Raw genomic sequence first — 18,946 nt, forward strand, 5'->3', positions numbered from 1 at the left:
CAAGACAACCGTGCTAAAATCATTCCCAGGCAGTTACAGAAACACACAAGGCTTGCCTGGAGATGATTAATATAACCCTCATTGGCTTCCCTATTCCGGATAGACTGACAGGGAAAAAATCATGGCTTCTCCTCATGGGTAATGCACTACTGGCAGCTTCCTGAATGAGCTAGATCAGGCTCTGGAAAGCAACTGCTGTCAGGTAGACTGTGATTATACCTTCTCCACCTTTCTTTTCTTCTCTTGGGGTGGAGCAGCACTTCTGACTGTCCCTGCTGACTGAGCTTTTAAAACTTCTGTAGATTCCTGAAAATAAAATACTAAAGATCAGATTTACAGATGAGGAAACTTTAACTGTAATAGCCTGAACTAAAAAGTTATTCTTTTGAAGTTCAAAATAGTTCCTAACAAGTTTCCCTTAACAACACTAAAAACAATACCTCTTTTTCAGTTTTCTTTCCGGCAGCTGTAGGTGACCCACAAGTGAAGTCAGATGACAAGGCATCTATAGCATCATCTGGCCCCATGGGTTTCTAAAGAAACAGGCACAATGATGGGTAACTTATGGGAACCGCTGAAGTGGAAGAATGGATCATAAACCTAGCAAATGAAGAACGCATTTTTCTAATTTCTTTGCAACCAAATGAGATGTGTTAATAAAACAACTTAGATCAAAATGTATGTTTTGAAGCGAGTGGCTACTCACTAAGTAGGTTTAGTGAATACTCACTAAGTATTATTTTCCATTTCCCCCTTTCTAAAGGAGTTACATGTTAGAATATTCTCATTCTATTATTATGAACATGAATTCTATCCTAATACTTTCTTGCCTTCATTCTCCTTCCCCTCAAAAACCCTACTTATGGGACTCAGGAGCACTGAGACAACCCTCACACCAAGCCCTTTCTCTGAACACACAGAAACTCCATTTGATTTGGAGATGAGTTAAATCATAATCCTCAAATATAGAATTGATAGCCCTGTTCCCCCAACCAAAAATATAAAACATATTAATTTAGATCAGAAGACATGTATGTAAACTCACCAAAGAGTCTGGAGGAGGCCCTGTGATCCCTTCCATTTTCTGAAACAAATATTAATTTGATGATGTTGAGAAGGCAGAATTAATCCTTAAGATGGGCAAAATGTATGGCCCATTGTGGGTTGAATTGTGCCTCCCACCCCAGATCTATAACGAGTACCTCAAAACGAGACCTGATTTTGAGATAGGTTCCTTATAGAAGTAATCAAGTAAAGGTGAGGTCATTAGGGTGGGCCCTACTCCAATTATGATGCGTGTCCTTACAAAACAGGGAAATTTGGGCCCAGAGATACGCATAGAAGCACAGAAGGAAGATGGTGTCATGAGATGTGGGGAGAAGACGGCCATCTATAAGCCAAGAATAGGCTTCAAAGATACCTTTCCCTCACAGCCTCAGCAGGAACCAGCCCTGCTGACACCTTGATTCTAGACTTCCAGCCTCCAGAACTGTGAGACAATCAATCTCTTGTTTATGCCCCTGATCTGTGGTACTTTCTTACAGCAGCCCCATCCAACCAATGCAGTGAGCTTCAGAGTAATGACAATTTCACATGCACCATTATGTTTTCTAACTTTTAAACATTGTAAAAATAATGACATGAAATTATATTCTAAAGAGGAAACAGTGAAATAAAAGTAAATGATTATTTAACTTACAGCCAATAGTTCCCTATATTTTGGAGGAATTGTGACTTCTCTTTTACCCAATTCCTCTATGTAGGTGGAACTCATTGGATCCTGGAACAAAATCATACACATAGGGATATTATATAATTAATTAGCTGAGAACGCTATATGCATATTCTGAAATTAAGCATGATTCCATTATTAATTTATGGAAGTACTGAGATGAATGATAAATCATTAAGAAGCCAACAATTTATACAACTACATTTCTAAGTTTACACAAATACCCATATTTAATTGGCTTAACTCATATGTAATGCTAGAAAATATTCAAAATACTAAAGTTGACTTCTAAATACATTTTGTTTTCAAAAGTTTTTATTATCTAAGGTTTCTAACCAATATAAAAGAACAGTTAGTAAGATAATGAGTTTCTGTATAACCCAATACCCAACTCTATTAGCTTTGTCATTTCTAAGAAAACAAAATCATAGAGTGGATGTCTCCTGTTTAGCATTCTCAAACCGAATTCCCTTTCCCTGTTAATCAGAAACAGCCACCATTCCTAACTTTAGCATATCAATTTAAAGTTATTTTAGAACATTTTTTACATATGTAGGTATCCATAAACAATGTCCAGCATTACTTTGCTTATTTTCCAATGTTACATAAATGGTATCATATTCTACATATCATTCTGCATTTTTTATTCAAAATTATGTTTTTGTAATGTACCCATGCTGATACATGAATGATCCATTTTAACCACTATAAAGCACTGAATTTTATTATCCTGTCCTCTATTGAACAAAATTGTTTCCAAACATTTCACCAGTTTTTATAACTCCTTGCACACATGGGCAAGGCTCCCTCCTGGGAATCTCTCTAGAGGTGGACTTCCTGGTTGAAGGGAATGTTCATCATGAACACCCACCAACTATAGGAATACTATAGGAATTGTCAGACTTTCACGCTTTTGCTAATCAGATAAATGCAAAGCAGTGTTTCTTCTGTGTTTTAATATCATTCTCCTAACTACTAAGGAGAGTTTCATTTTACTTGCTTATTAGTCAGTCAAGTTTTCTCTCAATTTTCCATTGGGTTGTCTTTTTCTGTTTTTTACTCTTTATAAATTCTAGAAACAAATCCTTTGTTATGTCTGTTGCAAATATTTTTGTCTAGTCTATGGCTTTTTTTTTTTTTTTTTTTTGAGATGGAGTCTCCTTCTTGTTGCCTAGGCTGGAGTGCAATGGCACGATCCCAGCTCACTGCAATCCCCACCTCCCAGGTTCAAGCAGTTCTCCTGCCTCAGCCTCCTGAGTAGCTGGGATTACAGCCATGCAACAACATGCCTGGCTAATTTTTTTTGTATTTTTAGTAGAGACGGGGTTTCACCATGTTGGTCAGGCTGGTCTCGAACTCCCGACTTCAGGTGATCTGCCCGCCTTGGCCTCCCAAAGTGCTGGGATTACAGGTGTGAGCCACCATGCCTGGCCAGCATGTCTTTCTTATAATACCAAGGAAAATACAATTTTAGGAATTAGGAATAGGGATAAACTGAGGGTGGAAAATATTGAGAAATCAAAACAAGTTCTAGTCCATTATACTTAAATCTTGAGGATGGAAAATAAGTGTGTGACCCAGTGGACCGTGTCCCAGTGTCAATCTTAGCACAACAACAAATGTTTGCTAACTCAATGTTATAATGCAGCTGCTAAAAGACAAACCATTTCCATCCCCAACACTGATTTCTAGTTGCTGTCTTGATACTGACATCATCCTGTTTCTATGCAAATGACAGAACACTAGACATTCTTTTTTTTTTTTTTTTTTTGAGATGGAGTCTCTCTCTGTCACCCAAACTGGAGTACAGTGGTGCGATTTCAGCTCGCTGCAAACTCTGCCTCCTGGGTTCAAGTGATTCTCCTGCCTCAGCTTCCCAAATAGCTGGGATTACAGGCGTGTACTACCATGCCCAGCTAATTTTTGTATTTTTAGTAGGGAAAGGGTTTCACCATGCTGGCCAAGCTGGTCTTGAATGCCTGACCTCAAGTAATGTGCCTGCCTCAGTCTCCCAAAGTGCTGGGATTACAGGGGTGAGCCACCGCGCTGGCCTCACTAGGTATTCTTTTGTATTTCATGACCATGGCCTTCTTTGCTCTCCTCCTACTGAGTATGAATTTTTACAGATATCAAGATCACATACTGAAACTTCTGGTCCAGTATACGTTGTATTTTCTTCTTCAGTTTCTTCAGGTCCTCCTAAAGTATCTATTAAGTCATCCAAAGCAGCATCCATGCCTGACTGGAAAAGGAAGAACAGATATTTAAATGTTATTTGTTACACATATTTCACTTTTAGTTTAACTACAAAAAAGCCATTCCGTGTAGAAAAACCACCAAACACCAAAAGTTCTTCAACTAGTTCCCCAAAATAGTTAAAATCTGGTCTCTAACAGACTTTACTATTTAAGTCTCAAAGTACAAATTCTGGGTGGGAAAGATAAAAAGCCGCATTCAGGCAAGAAGCACAGTTTCAACAAGTCTACATGCATTACATACATGAACAAATATATAAGTTCATTAAAGCTGCCAGTCCAATCCACTGACAGTTAAAAAAGGAAAAGCAAAACAAAACAAAACAAAATACAGGGAATTATAACCATGTTGCTCTAAGCGATAAGGGAAATGCTTGGTATTTATTGCTTATCAGTATTTTTCCAGAGTTTCAAAGAAAGAACCCCTAAAAATCTCTACATGGTACCTCTTCCAAATATAATCTATTTCATGAGTGAAATCACTCTGTATTATTTCATTCACCTTTTTTTTGTTGTTGTTGTTCACTTGCTTGCCTGAAGAGGTTTACAAAACAGAAATTACCTGAGACATTAAACTTGTAAGAACTCACAAGTCTACTCTGTCAATATGGGCTTAAATCAGTATAACTGATGTGGTTTGACTCGTGTCTCCACCCAAGTCTCATCTCGAATTGTAATCCCCATGTGTCGAGGGAGGAACCTATAATCTCCATGTGTCGAGGAAGGGAGGTGACTGGATCATGGGGTGATTTTCATGCTGTTCTGATGATAGTGAGTGAGTTCTGATGAGATCTGATGTTTTTATAAGTGTTTGACAGTTCCTCCTTCACACACTCTCTCTCCTGCTACCTTGTGAAGAAGGTGCCTGCTTCCCCTTCCAGCATGACTGTAAGTTTCCTGAGACCTCCGCAGCCACACAGAACTATGAGTCAATGAAACCTCTTTTCTTTATAATTACCCAGTTCTTTATAATAGTGTCAAAACGGACTAATACAATAATAAATAAGAGTGCCTCTGTTTTTTATGTTAAGGATGATTCGTTATGAACAATAACCTGCATTGAAAGGAGAAAACAACAGTCTAGGAAAGGACTTTGTATTATTTGATTTAGATGAAAAATAATTATTTAAATTGTCTTTTTTTTTTTTTTTTTTTTTTTTTTTTTTTTTTTTTTTTTTTTTTTGCAACTACCCTATTCCCCTGACAATTTTAGGACCCTCCTGATCATGGATATGTGGAATACAATTTGAAGGTTTAGACTGATTCTTTTAGGAATTTCAGAATAAAGAAGTACCTGACTTCTTTAATAATATCTCTGGTTAAATAAAGTGTATGTGTAGGAGAGAAACTGGAATGTAAACTGCATGGGATGAAACTGGAGTTTTTTGGTTTTTTTTTAAAGGATTATAATATCAAGTGTTACAAATATGAGTGTGAAAACCGTACTTCCAACCCACACTTTCAATATTAGCTTGAAACAATAATTCATTAAAACGGTCCTTTAAATTACCCCCTCATATTATTTGCCCACAAGAAATCATAGTTGTTAAATAGAAAGCATATGAGTAACTATCTCATGTAGAAGGACACTGCTGTCTTCGTACCTTTCCCGATGGTTTATCCGGTTTAGATTCAACTGGCACAGCTGGGGTTAACGATTTCTTTTCTTTTTTCTGGTGAGAATTGAGAAATTAAAAACTCCTTCTTACATACCTTAATAAAACTCAATACTATTACAAATTTTAAAATAAATTCATTATATCAATAGCATTGATCATACACCGAACATCTGCTCTACAGCAGACACTGTGCTTGTATGTTTTATATCCTTTTTCAGAAGGGCTTCAATTATATTAGTCTCATTTAGTGATGGGCAAAGCAAAGCTCAGATTAGGACACTTTCCTCAGGTTACACAGTAAGGGACAGAATGCACATTTGAATCCAAGGCTGTTTCTTTCTTTGCTGTTCTTCTCCAGGACCCACAGCCAGTCTTTGCAACATCCATGAATTCTTGCTGTAGGCTGCCACTTTTGGCTTTCCTCTCTGGGTCTTTGCCCCTACACATCAAGACCTCCATATTCCTCACTTTGGCATCTCATTACCTTCTCTTTCCTTAAAATGAGTTGATCGCTCATCGTTGCTTCCAATGCTCTATCAAAGATTGCAAATAACTTTTCCATCTGCAGTTTCTATGCTTTTATCCAGATATAATCTCTGAAATGTGGCCCTTGGAGCATCTCTCCCTCCCGGCTGCCACCTTTCAGCACCATTCTGATCCTATTGTGGCATCTATGCCCTTTGTTCTCCATTACCTCTGGCATCTCTTTTACTTTGGTCTCCACTGTATACACTGCACATTTCTGCCCTGTGCTGGAGGTCTTACCCAAAATCATTCTCTATGGCCGGGGCAAATGCTTTCAGAGACTGGCAGAAACTAAATGGGTGAAGTTGTTGGGTTTAAGATAAAAGGGGACCATATCCCATTTGAAGGTATCCAAATTCAGGCAATAAAGCACAGGAAGAGCACAGGCTCTGACTGCCAAGGTTTGCATGATGGTTGAGACACACATGACTGCCTGAGGCTTTAGCAAGTCACTTCTCCTTGGAGATATTAGATAAGTGAATCTATATGAAGTATGAAAACTATTGTTTGGCACATGCTCGCCACTATGTAAGTACTTGCTATGTAATTGTAAGTGCTAAATAAGTGACTGTTAATGATCGCAATGCTAGAAACACTGTGGGTGCCACTAGGGTGTGAGCCTGAGTCTGGATAATTGAAACCACTTCCATGATTCAGCCACTACCTCATGCAGATATTCACTCATGTTCTCTCCCGCACCTTCCTCTTCCTTCTCAATGTCTCTCTTCCCCTCCCTCTCTCCCCACTATCTGTCTATTCCATCTACTCTTTCTCTTCCTCCCCCTTTCCTCCTATTTCATTCTTTTCTATTAGAAAACAGTATTTTAATTGTCTTGCTACACATATTTCTTTGGACATTTCAAACACTTAAATTCAGCCTGTCCAAAATCAGATACATCCCTTTCCTCCTCAATTCCTCTGACATCTGTACTCCTGTCAATGGTACCCAGGGAACTTAGGGACTGGACTGCAAGGTGCCCAGCTCACAATTTAAAAAGGCACTCATTCTCAGGTACCAACTCTGCACTTGCACAAACCTGACAAAGAGCTCCTAGGGGCCTCCTTTCCCTTACCGTGTGGCTACCAACCTAGTGCAATCAGACTCAGAAGCACCAGGTTATCTTAAATTTTACTTTGTCTTTGCCCACTTTAGTCAATAATTTCCTAAAACCTGAAGACTTTTGCTCTGCAATTCATCTTGGATAACTCCCCACTTTCTTATTCTATCACAGCTGTAATTTAGGCTAAAATATGACTCATCAGGACTACTGAAACAGTCCCTGACCAACCTTCCATCTTCCTATCTCTATGATATCCACCTACTGCAGTCCCTTAATCCTTCTGCAGCTCGGATTCAATTGCATCACCCCATCTGTTCTCTTGGGTTCTCAATGGCTACCTGCTGTCAGCTGAATCACTACAGGTACAAACTCACCTTAGCATTCACCACTGCAGTGCTCAACCTGTCTTTCTAGTCTTACAGCCCCACCACTCACTTCCTCTGTGCTTCACCCACGTTGGAATGTACTTTGTGACCAGAACACATCTTACACTTTTCAACACCTTGATGCATTTGCAAGCCTGCAATCCCAGCTATCCTTCCATGCCTAACTGAACTTGGATCTACTCTCTCAAAGCCCTTGTGGATTCCCTGAATTAGATAGAATCCCTTCATTCCCCACCAAATAACACCCTGTGGGGGCCTTTCTTAATCTGATTGAAATACAGTCCCAGGTATATTGTCTTTTCCCCACCCCCTAGACAGGCCAGCCTGCAGCTAATGCATCCTATAGAACCAACCATGATACTTTATTTAGCTATTTTATTTTATTTTTTTTGAGACAGTGTTTTGCTCTTGTTGGCTAGGCTGGAGTGCAATGGTGCAATCTTGGCTCACCACAACCTCTGCTTCCCGGGTTCAAGCAATTCTCCTGCCTCAGCTTCCCAAGTAGCTGGGATTACAGGCCTGTGCCACCACACCTGGCTAATTTTGTATTTTTAGTAGAGACAGGGTTTCTCCATGTTGGTCAGGCTGGTCTTGAGCTCCCAACCTCAGGTGATCCGCCTGCCTTATGGTACTTTAAACATGCTATGTACTAAAATAAGAAGGCAAGTCATTAAATCCTATTTAATGGGAGAAGAATCAGAGGCAAGGTAAAGTAAAATGAATTGCCTCAAGTTCCAGCACAAGTCAATGCACAGAATTCCACATAAGCCTCTCCTAATTTCATTGTTTAGTTTTCACTTATAACACTGGTTAATCTACATCTAGCTCAAAACTGAAAATTTTGATTACATTTAAAAATCTATTTTAGTGGGCCTAACCCTCTGCCTTAAATCTATCCATTTTCAAACTGAAAACATTGATAACATTTAAAAATCTATTTTAACGTATCTAATCTTCTGCCTGAAATGTATCCATTTTCAAATGATTTCATCTAAGCATTCCTCACTGGCACAAGAGAGTGCTGTGTCTTCCTGGGGTGAGGCTATGAGTCTCAAGGTAGTATACAAGTGATCTATTGCAAGAAAAAACAATTTTAAGTTTGATATTTTCATTTAATAGTTTTTGTAAATGTTGCCTTTGCTCCATAGGAGACCTGTATTAATTTGGATAAAATAATGTGCCTTTTTTCCCAAAATCCCAGGGGAAAAAATGATGTTTCAGGGAGATGTGCCATATTTTTACCCTAAAAATCATTTACCCTATGACTTTCTTTACCATTTAACCTGTAGCAGGATATCTGTCCCATTTACAGAAGCAAAAGTATAGATAAATCTATATTAGTTTTAAATTTTTCATTCCCATCTTCTCATTGTTGCTTCACTTGATTACTTGTGGCTTCAAATTGATTACATGCTCTCCAAACTGATTACTAATTCTATATTGCTATGGGTAGAAAAGGTAGATAACTTCTCATCTTATATTCCTGGGCAGGGATCGGAAGCAGCTCTTCAAAAAATCTAAGAAAGGTATGCCCACAATCACCCAGCTCAAAACATCTGCTTCATCCTGAGAGGGCTTGAAATATTTCCTTTGGAAACTTCTCATATCCATTCATGTTGATGTCATGGTTGTGATACACTAGTATCAAGACAGCTGGCATCAACATTGAAAGTTGAAAAAGTCTCTTCAAATGCTCATGGAAATTTTATTTGCTTTATTTCATACCTATAAATTTGGAAGGCAGAGTCTGAGTCAACTCACATTTTAATGTCCTTGGTATTGATATCAGTATCTTATACATGGCATGTACTCAGTAAGCATTTATTGAATATATAAATTTAAAAATTATTCTTGGTATCTTGTTCACTCTCTATCCCTTAAATGCATGCTCTTCACAAAATTTTACATATAACCAATGTTCATTTTGCCAAATGATAGGTTATTTGAGCATATGTTTCTTAGAAACTTGAGAAGCAAAGAGGCCCACGTTTCTGTCTGCTTGTGTGTGCTCACCTTGTCATCCGGCTTGCCAGATGTTGCAGCGACACCAGCAACACTCTCTCCACCAGCAGAAATCGTGTCTTGTGGTTTAGTCTAAGACAGTGAGGATAAAAGGTTGACAGAGCTAGGTATCTCTGTATGGCTATTATCAAGATCATGAGTTTCAAATGTCACTAACATCTGCCAGTTCACCCACATGGACACCATGATAAGGAAATGTTTACTCACTTCTGTTGTACATGGTGCAGTGCTAGGCACCAAGTAAAGCTGGACTCAAGAGCCTAAAACGTTCATGCAGGTAACATGAGTAGGTCAATCAGGCTAGGTAGTGACTGTGGTAAACTGGAGTACACATACCTGGGGTAATGGCTCTAGTCAATTGTTGCCAATGTGAGCTCACTGTTGCTAGACAGTCCGATTTTTCAAGAGAAGTTACAATTTAGGATGTTATGTGAAATACCCTGACTTTGATTGCTGGCAATTAATTAAAAATAATTTTTTAACAACATTGTAAGCCAAACAAAATACACATGTGCCTTTTAAGTGGTAGATCACAAATCTGTGATCTCTGATATAAAACATATTGTGAAGCAAGCCCCGTTATTATCTTCCAAGTGCCCTCCATGAAAAAGTATTTCTTGTAGATGTTAATTCTTCTAAAAGCTGGCTGCTATTAACCACATAATTATGGAAGCAATTTCTAATTTTTGGCTCTGTAAGTTCAACTCTTCTACAGCACGACCCTAAAAATGCTTTAGGATTTCCATTTAAAGAACCAGATAATTCAGGGCACATATGTTCCCCAGTCCAGGTGTGGGGGGGTCCAGGAGGCAGCCTCAATCCAAAGCTGCTTGTCTGGGAGACAGCAGTGCCTGCTGCCCTGCAGTCACAGCTGGTTATTGCTGGGCAGTGGGAGAAGGATGGAGAGAGCATCCCCTAGGCCAATCTGATGCCCTTCTCAGGCCATCCATACATCCAAGTTTCTATAAGTCTATTTGAAAAACCAACAAAATAAGAATACCAAATCACTACAATACAAAATATATTCAGCACAGCCCCACAGATTTAACTACACACATCAGTGTTAACAGGGGAACCGTATCTTATTACCCAGTTGATGTTAAGGTTTTCCTATCAATCTGCTTCATTTACCTTTGGTTCTGTTGATTTCTCTGATGGCTGCTGTTCAGCTGATCTGAAAACTGCTTTTTTATTGTGAGCATCCTTACTTCCTGTATCTGATGCCTGCTTGGGTAGGCCTTTTTGCTGAAAGTACATACACAGGTGCCCACACACATATAAAGACATCGTTAACAAGATGGTAGTCTTAAACATAATACTGATACATTATAGAATAAAAATTGTTCATAACAGTTGTGCCGTCTGTGGTTCTAAAGTATGTGAATTTGAATTAGTGTGATGTACATGTGACAATTTCACTTTAGGTACAAAATCTGAAATAGTGCAAATCCTTCCCCCAAAATTCAGCAAGAATCACACAAATTGTAAACACTGCTATTGCCACATGACGGCACCATTTTAGCTGAAGAAACTAATATCCAACTATTCATTGTAGGGATTAGTTTTGAATTGATGAAAGATTTTAATTATATCCCACCAAAAGATGTTGCCTTATAATTAAGTCCTGATAATAATCATTTACCTCTGTGTGTCCTTTTGGCTTTCCTTCTTGGGATTTTTTCTCATGAACCACAGACAGCTGTCAATTTCAAAAGATTAAACTTGATTACACTGGAATCCAACTTGTAATACTTTCAGACAAGAACAAGAACAAAATTCTAACTAAAACATTCTGCCTTTTTTCAGGAAAAGAACACTTAGGCCCACTCTTTAGGGTCACAGAAGTAGACATGTGCTATCAGGTTAATAGTAACCCTGTCAGCAGTCTCTGAGAATGGTGATTATCAGAATAATGAAAAATTTAGTATTTCATCTGAATAATATTTTCAAATACATGTATATCTCTAAATTACTGGTTGTTTTTCACAAATATACACAGATAACACATGAGCCATGTGACTACTGAGTTTGTTGAGAGCTGATCCCACTCTAGAAAATATATTTTAGGCCGGGCATGGTGGCTCACACCTGTTGGGAGGCCGAGGCAGGCGGATCCCAAGGTCAGGAGATCGAGACCATCCTGACTAACATGGTGAAACCCCGTCTCTACTAAAAATACAAAAAAAAAAATGAGCTGGGTGTGGTGGCGGGTGCCTGTAGTCCCAGCTACTCAGGAGGCTGAGGCAGGAGAATGGCGTGAACCCAGGAGGTGGAGCTTGCAGTGAGCCGAGATCGCGTCACTGCACTCCAGCCTGGGCGACAGAGCAAGACTCCATCTCAAAAAAAAAAAGAAAAAACCAAACCAAAACAAAACAAAAAAACAAACAACAACAACAACAAAATACATATTTTTTTAAATCTCCTTTCATAGGATTTACAGAGTTTTTTTTTTTTTTCTTTGTTAGTAGAGAAGATCTTATCACCAGAAATCCAATTTTCTTGAGATTCAGTAGATAATCAAAAGTATTTAAAGTGGAATAGAAGACAACTTCTACTTAGCTACGAATTCTTCACTCTGGAGTACCCTGTGTTCTACCATCCCCAGGGCCACCAGGAGGCCTTCCACAAAATCAGACAAGCCTCACCTTTCACCCTCACCTGTGCTTGAAGTACCTGGGCTCAAATATCTATGCTTTTCCACAGGAAATCTTGTGGTCTTATCTTAGCACTTGCTTTAAGTGCTTGACAAAATAAAACGCAGCACCTCATTGAAGAGAAACATTTGTGTTGCCGTACACACCCTGGTGTTCACCTCTACACAGAGGCCGAATGGCATTCATTCTGGACAGTCATGGGTAAGGAAAGCAACAGAAGCTAGCCTCCTGTGTAACTGTTAACTAGTTCCACCAACTGAGATAAGATTGTCACGATAAACCCAGCCAGCCTCTTAGGAAAGATTCTCATCTGTAAGGCATCTAGGTGCTGAGTTCAGCAGACGCCTTATTCTTGATGTCTCACTGGAATTGGAATTGGATATTCACTACTCTTTGCCTTTTTTCCTTTGTTCCTCTTGCTTTTTTCTTTTTTAAAACAATCACTATACATATAACAAAAAAACTAGATTTGAACAAAATACTTATGAAATAGCGTTTTCATCTATAAATTATTATATATTCTTTTTAACAATATATGGACTTAATGTTATGAATATTTTATATATCTTACATGTACATAGTCATTCAAAAGGGTAGCCCAAAAATTAATTAAATTAGCCAGCAACCCCCTTTACCATTCACAGCAGTGCCAACGTAGGAAGTTGATTATTCATTATTATTAAAAAGAATCCAAATATCTCACTAGCAGACTTAAACTGTTTACCTTGGTTGATTGTGACTTCTTCTCAGGTTCTGTTTTTACAGCCTAAATTCAGAAAAAGAAAAAAAATGGAAGAAAGAAAAGAAAGATAGACATAGTTTACAAAGATTATCATAGATTTTCTTCAACTGAGGAAACTCAAAAGAGATAATTTTTAATGTAATTATAAACATTATCAGTTAAGTTTATCACACTTTGCTTGAAATTGCAACTCTTTAGATAAACAATTATGTATACTAGTTAATATTCTGCTCTTACTATTCAGGGAGCAATTTATATCTTCTTGCTAGGTATATCAAAGATACGTAAAGATTTATTATTATTTACATTGTAACAAATACATGTGGAACAGAAAATAAAAACCCTCATCACAAAGCCAAGGGCACTGTGTTTCCATGCCACTAACAAGGTGTTTTTATCAGTGAAATACTCATCACAGGTTTTGGCTGACAGTGTAAAACAATGGGTTGGTGACAGAATTGAGGGCACAGAAAGCAGTGAAAATTATTTTTAGTGCCAGAATGTGGCTGATGGGCAGCTAAGCCTACAGAAAGTCCATGATGGGATCTCAGTGTTAACAGAAGACTGTGAATTGCAGCTATTAGCACATGCTGAGCGGGTGATGTAACCATTAGTAAACAGAGATGCCCTAGTACAATGAACAACATCACCTGTTTTTTGTGTTTTTTCTTGTTAGGAAGATGTGGTCCTTCCATCTGTTGGCTGACTGGAATGGCCTAATATAAGAGCACAGCCCCAGGTATAATTTTATTTTATCTGTCAGTCAAATAAGTAACATGTACAAAAAGGGTTAAAATGATTATATCAAGATTCATTCTATTCATCTATTGCATCTACTCGATGCATATATGTATGACTCCAAGAAGTTGTAGGCATATTTACATTCTAAGGTCCTACGCAAATGTTTCAGTTTGTGTTTACATTTTTTCAGTGAAGGTTTTTTTAGCGAAGGTTTCCATTAATAAAATTAATTTCTTATTCCTTTCCTTTCCCTGTGTAGAGACTACATGAATAGTATTTTTTCCTATGTATCCAATGTTTAGTTATGATCAAATAGTCACAGATGTTACTGAAAGTTTTATGAAATTCTGTCAACATAATCCCCCCAAAATTGTAAATATTTAGTGCATGGATTTTTATTGGGCACATCATAGTCCTGTATGTAGGGATTAATTTAAAGTTCTAGAAATGCTTCTAAATAACTGGTTGTAATTTAGCATCTTTGGTATGATATTTTACAGTTTTATCCAACTAAACATTACTTGTGTAAACACAAGTAAGTACATGCATGCATTCTCAATATAGGCAAGATATAAAATCATGAATAAAACTTGATTAAACATTTCATGAACTTTTCAGTCAGAGATTACAAACTAGGGTCCAATGCTTCCTGCCGTTTCTTTCCTTTTTATCTGCTTGGTGGTATCAGCACAAACTAGTGGTTTTTATTTACTTTTTTTTAATTTGAAGAGGCTAAAGTCAAATGTCCTCTTAATTTATCATGTCTTCTACTTCAGTAATGAAGACACACACTTTCCTCAAATAATGGCCCCTTGCTATGACAACACACTATTTTGGGAAGGAAACAAAGCTTATGATTGAAATGTTTTTAAAGAAATTTTAAATTTTGGATCCTTTCACACTACATTCTCATTAATGAGTTTCTATTTATGGTACTATTCTTTCAGTTTATGCAAATATAATTTATTAAATGATCAACAAAGAAAATAAGCCAGCTGGTAGTATAGTGGTTTGAATCTATTAATATCTTGCAATTTGGCAATCAAGATTTTGCATGGGAGAACTCTACACTGCAATTAAGAATGTATGTTCACAGACACAAGCAGCTTATAACGCAATGTATATTTAAATCAGTAACTGCTAAATTTATTTTTGTAGTGGTTGTGCTGAATATAATAATGATGACCGTAATAACTAATGTGTATCAATCACCCCTCATGTGTCAACTCACTTTATCTTCATAATAATCCTATGAGATAAGTATTATTATACCCATTTCACAGATGAGAAACTGAGTTTAGAGCAGTTAAATAACTCCCTAAAGACATCCATGGTGGACCTGAGGTTGTGTGTGTTCTAGTTACTGCACTGCACTCTTTCCCCAGTATTGGCCAACAGACAATCCAATCTGGACACTTGCTTAGGACAGGAATTGTCCAATATACATTATGTTTCCTTACACAGTCTTGTGAGGCAGGTACTATTATCACCTTCCTCCAAACTGTACCGATAAGGAAACCAAAGCAAAAAGGGATTGTCCAATATCACAGCTGATGTGGAACCAAGTTCCAGGGAAAGACACTTGAGGCCAAAAATGGTCCCTACTCAGCCACTGGGGACACTTCATCACGTGCATCTTATTTTTGTTTCTCCCTCTCTTCTCTCTCCTACTTTCCTCCAGTTTCATAGGACTGCCAAGAATCCTCATGATTAGTGCTTAGAGAAGGGTGAAGAGTTTGCTGACATTTGTTCTAGGTAACAGGCCACGCTTGAAATAAACATTGGTCCTTGAGCTGAGGCACAGGGGATTAGAATCAGGCAACAAGATGAAAAAGAATCAAAAGAATAAAAAGGAAATCCTATATTTCTGGCTCTCCTTCCTATCTCTTTTCTACGGTTTTCATGATCTCTAAATTCAATGAGATTATTTATTTATTTATTTTTGAGACAGGGTCTTGCTCTGTCATCTGGGCTGGAGAGCAGTGGTGCAATCACAGCTTGCTGCAGCCTTGATCTCCTGGGCTCAAGCCATCCTCCTGCTTCAGCTTCCTGAGTAGCTGAGACTACAGGAGTACACCACCACACCTGGCTAATTTTTTGTAGACACGGGATCTTGCTATGTTGGCCAGGCTGGTCCCCAACTCCTGGGCTCAAGCCATCCTCCTGCCTTGACCTCTCAAAATGCTGGGATTATAGGTGTGAGCCACTGAGCCTGGCCTTAATGAGAACTTTTATTTTGTAGATGCTTCTGGAATATTTTTTAAAATTAGGACTTTTTAATTTTAGGCTGCATACAGTGGCTCATGCCTGTAATATCAGCACTTTGGGAGGCTGAGATGGGAGGACTGCTTGAGCCCAGGAGTTTGAGACCAGCCTGGGTAACAAAGCAAGATCATGTCTCTACAGAAAAACAAAAATAATAACCAGGCATGGTGGTGTGCCCCTATAGTTCTAGCTACTCAGGAGACTGAGGTGGGAGGATCACTTGCACCCACAAGGTTAAGGTTGCAGCAAGCTGTGGTCATGCCACTACACTCCAGCCTGGAAGACAGAGCGAGACCCTGCCTCAAGAGAAAAAAAAATAAAAGATTTTTAATTTTTTAAGATTAAGCTTGACACAATAGAGACAGCTAACATTAATTATAGATTATGTAATGTATATTTTGAAAGCAATTTATAAATCAATGTAAATTTAAATACTAAATTTAAAAAATGATAATTTTAGATTAAAATTTTAAATGAATGCTAAATGACATTTGTAAGAACTTAGATGTGGATAGTGTATTTCTAGATATTTGTAATGTTCTCTGAAGATGATTCAAGATGAAGTCATATAATCCTTTGATAGTACTAAGTTATAGTGCCACATCACCTGGGATAGGAAACTACAGGGATAGCACAGTAATATGAAAGACAGAAAACAAAAGTAGGTTGGTAATTTTAAACAAGGGCAATTTAATAATAATGGAGTTGGGGTAGCTCTTAAAGGTATTAAAAAATATTGGCGGCTGGGTGCAGTGGCTCACGCCTGTAATCCCAGCACTTTGGGAGGCCGAGGTGGGTGGATCACAAGGTCAGGAGATCGAGACCATCCTGGCTAACACGGTGAAACCCCGTCTCTACTAAAAATACAAAAAATTAGCTGAGTGTGGTGGCGGGCACCTGTAGTCCCAGCTAATCGGGAGGCTAAGGCAGGAGAATGGCATGAACCTGGGAGGCGGAGCTTGCAGTGAGCCGAGATCGCCCCATTATACTCCAGCCTCGGCAACAGTGAGACTCTGTCTCAAGAAAAAAAAAAAAGAATATTGGCACACAAACATTAGTGGCGAGAATTTTGAAAATGTTCCCTTTTTAATTCCCTCCCCTGAAATATTCTCAAGAGACAGAGCTTGAGATAGAGTAACTTTAGGGAGAGGGTTTAAAAGGCAGCTGCAGCCAGCTCTTCGGAACAAAGTGGACAATCCCACTAGAGGAAATTATTTTATTTTTAATTCTGAAATTCAAAAAAATAATTTTAAGAATAAATCCCAAGTAGAGCTCAAGAAAGGTTTGTCAATAAAATGGTACCCCACAAGACTCAAATTTCAGAAAAAAAAAAAAAACAAAACTTGAGAAAGCATCTGAAATAACCAGTATGTTTTTATGTTCATTTATTATAATCTTTCATTTTTATATTTATTTTTAAATGACCAGAACAGTAAGACCATTTTAGCAAGAAATTAATAATTTATATTCTCATTTCAATGTAGAAAAATGTACTTAGAGAAATATTTTCAACTAAAAAACTCAATCAATATAGGATCAAAAACAAAAACAAAACTGGCCACGGGCATGGTGGCACATTCCTATAATCCCAGCACTTTGGGAGGCCCAGGTGGAAGGATTGCTTCAGCCCAGGAATTTGAAACCAGCTTGGGCAACACAGTGAGACCCTGTCTCTACAAAATCAAAACAAAACAACAATTAGCTGGGCATGGTGGTGTGCCTCTGTAGTCCCAGCTACTCAAGAGGCCGAGATGGGAGTATCGCTTGAGTCCAGGAGGTTGAGGCTGCAGTGAGTGTAATCACATCACTATACTCCAGCCTGGGTGACAGAGCAAAATCCTGTCTCAAAACAAAGCAAAACAAAACAAAACAACTCTAGGTGACTCCACTTTTCTAGATAATCTAAAACCATGTAGATGATGTGTAAGGTAAATATTGGAAGGAAGGCTGAGTTTTCAAAGACCCCCATAAATTAGGAAGAAAATGTTTACTTCCATAATTAAAACTTCTTAGCATATATAACTTATCGTCAACAATTAGTCTACATTTGTTTTGCTTTGCAGCACAATCAACTTAAATTAGCACTCACTCAATTAGCATTCTTCATACCTTGGTTTCTGTGGGATTCATACTGGAAGACTTGCTGGTGGCACCAGAGGAAGCTGACACCTAGAAAGGAAAGAAAGAAATAGAAAGTTTGATTCTATTTAACCTACAATCTACATGGTCCTTCAGTGCCTCTTAACCATACTGCCTTGGCCCTTTACCTTTGTTTTACCCAGTTTAGAGCACAAAAATCTAGTAGGAGGTGGTGTCCAGTAGTGAAAGCCTTTGTAACCAGATCAAATAGGTTCAAAATTTGGATCTGCTATTTACTAAACAATCTCGGATAAGATACTTAAATTTTATAATCTCCAGTTTCCCAATCTCAATTTTTCTTTAGTAGTTAACAACTACCTTGTAAGTTTATTGTAAGAATGACTCCCTGGCACATAATGACTGCTCAGTAAATATTATAATTACTGTTTATGTTATTTTCAGAAAAAACATGGACTTTGCAACTCAACAAAATTTTGTTCAAGCCCCAGCTCTGTCAATTATAAGCTCTGTGACTCTTGAGCTTTAGTTTTCCAGGTCCATTTACATATGAAGGCCAATAACATCTATTTGCAGGGTTGTATTTGAGATAATGTAGCAAAACGTCTGGCAAATTGTAGGTGCTCATTAAATTGCCAGTGTGTTATTCCTAATACATAAGATAGAAGGACAAAACTCCCGGAAACAGACTTGGGTGGATGCGAACTGTCCTTTCAGTGTCACGTAAGGAAGAGAAGGTGGAGACAAGGTTGCAGGGGGAATTCTGCTACTTTATCTGTCTCATCTAGGCTCTTCCTTAGAAGGCAAGAGGTGATGAATAGTAACTATTCAAGAAACACCCTTCCTC

The 18,946-nt window shown here is 38.1% G+C and overlaps 1 protein-coding gene across 11 annotated transcripts in view; it reads right to left on the bottom strand.

Annotated features, from left to right (window-relative positions):
• The window catches only part of CAST (calpastatin), a 111,969-nt gene that overhangs the window by 32,871 nt on the left and 60,152 nt on the right, over nt 1-18,946 (bottom strand). For 6 of the 11 annotated variants that reach the window (XM_030927274.1, XM_030927273.1, XM_010353753.2 and 3 more), the window contains 11 exons: nt 18,112-18,171; nt 12,979-13,020; nt 11,243-11,299; nt 10,732-10,845; nt 9,592-9,672; nt 5,592-5,660; nt 3,876-3,974; nt 1,700-1,780; nt 1,046-1,084; nt 441-533; nt 220-306 (listed from right to left, as the gene is read on the bottom strand). In XM_030927274.1, the coding sequence (XP_030783134.1) occupies nt 220-306; nt 441-533; nt 1,046-1,084; nt 1,700-1,780; nt 3,876-3,974; nt 5,592-5,660; nt 9,592-9,672; nt 10,732-10,845; nt 11,243-11,299; nt 12,979-13,020; nt 18,112-18,171 (822 nt within the window). Of the gene's footprint in view, nt 1-219; nt 307-440; nt 534-1,045; nt 1,085-1,699; nt 1,781-3,875; nt 3,975-5,591; nt 5,661-9,591; nt 9,673-10,731; nt 10,846-11,242; nt 11,300-12,978; nt 13,021-13,646; nt 13,713-18,111; nt 18,172-18,946 lie in introns of all 11 variants that reach the window. The other 5 variants (XM_030927270.1, XM_030927271.1, XM_030927272.1 and 2 more) reach the window with 1 other exon arrangement.

Source organism: Rhinopithecus roxellana, chromosome 3, assembly GCF_007565055.1.
Source record: "Rhinopithecus roxellana isolate Shanxi Qingling chromosome 3, ASM756505v1, whole genome shotgun sequence".
Classification (NCBI taxonomy): Eukaryota; Metazoa; Chordata; class Mammalia; order Primates; family Cercopithecidae; genus Rhinopithecus; species Rhinopithecus roxellana.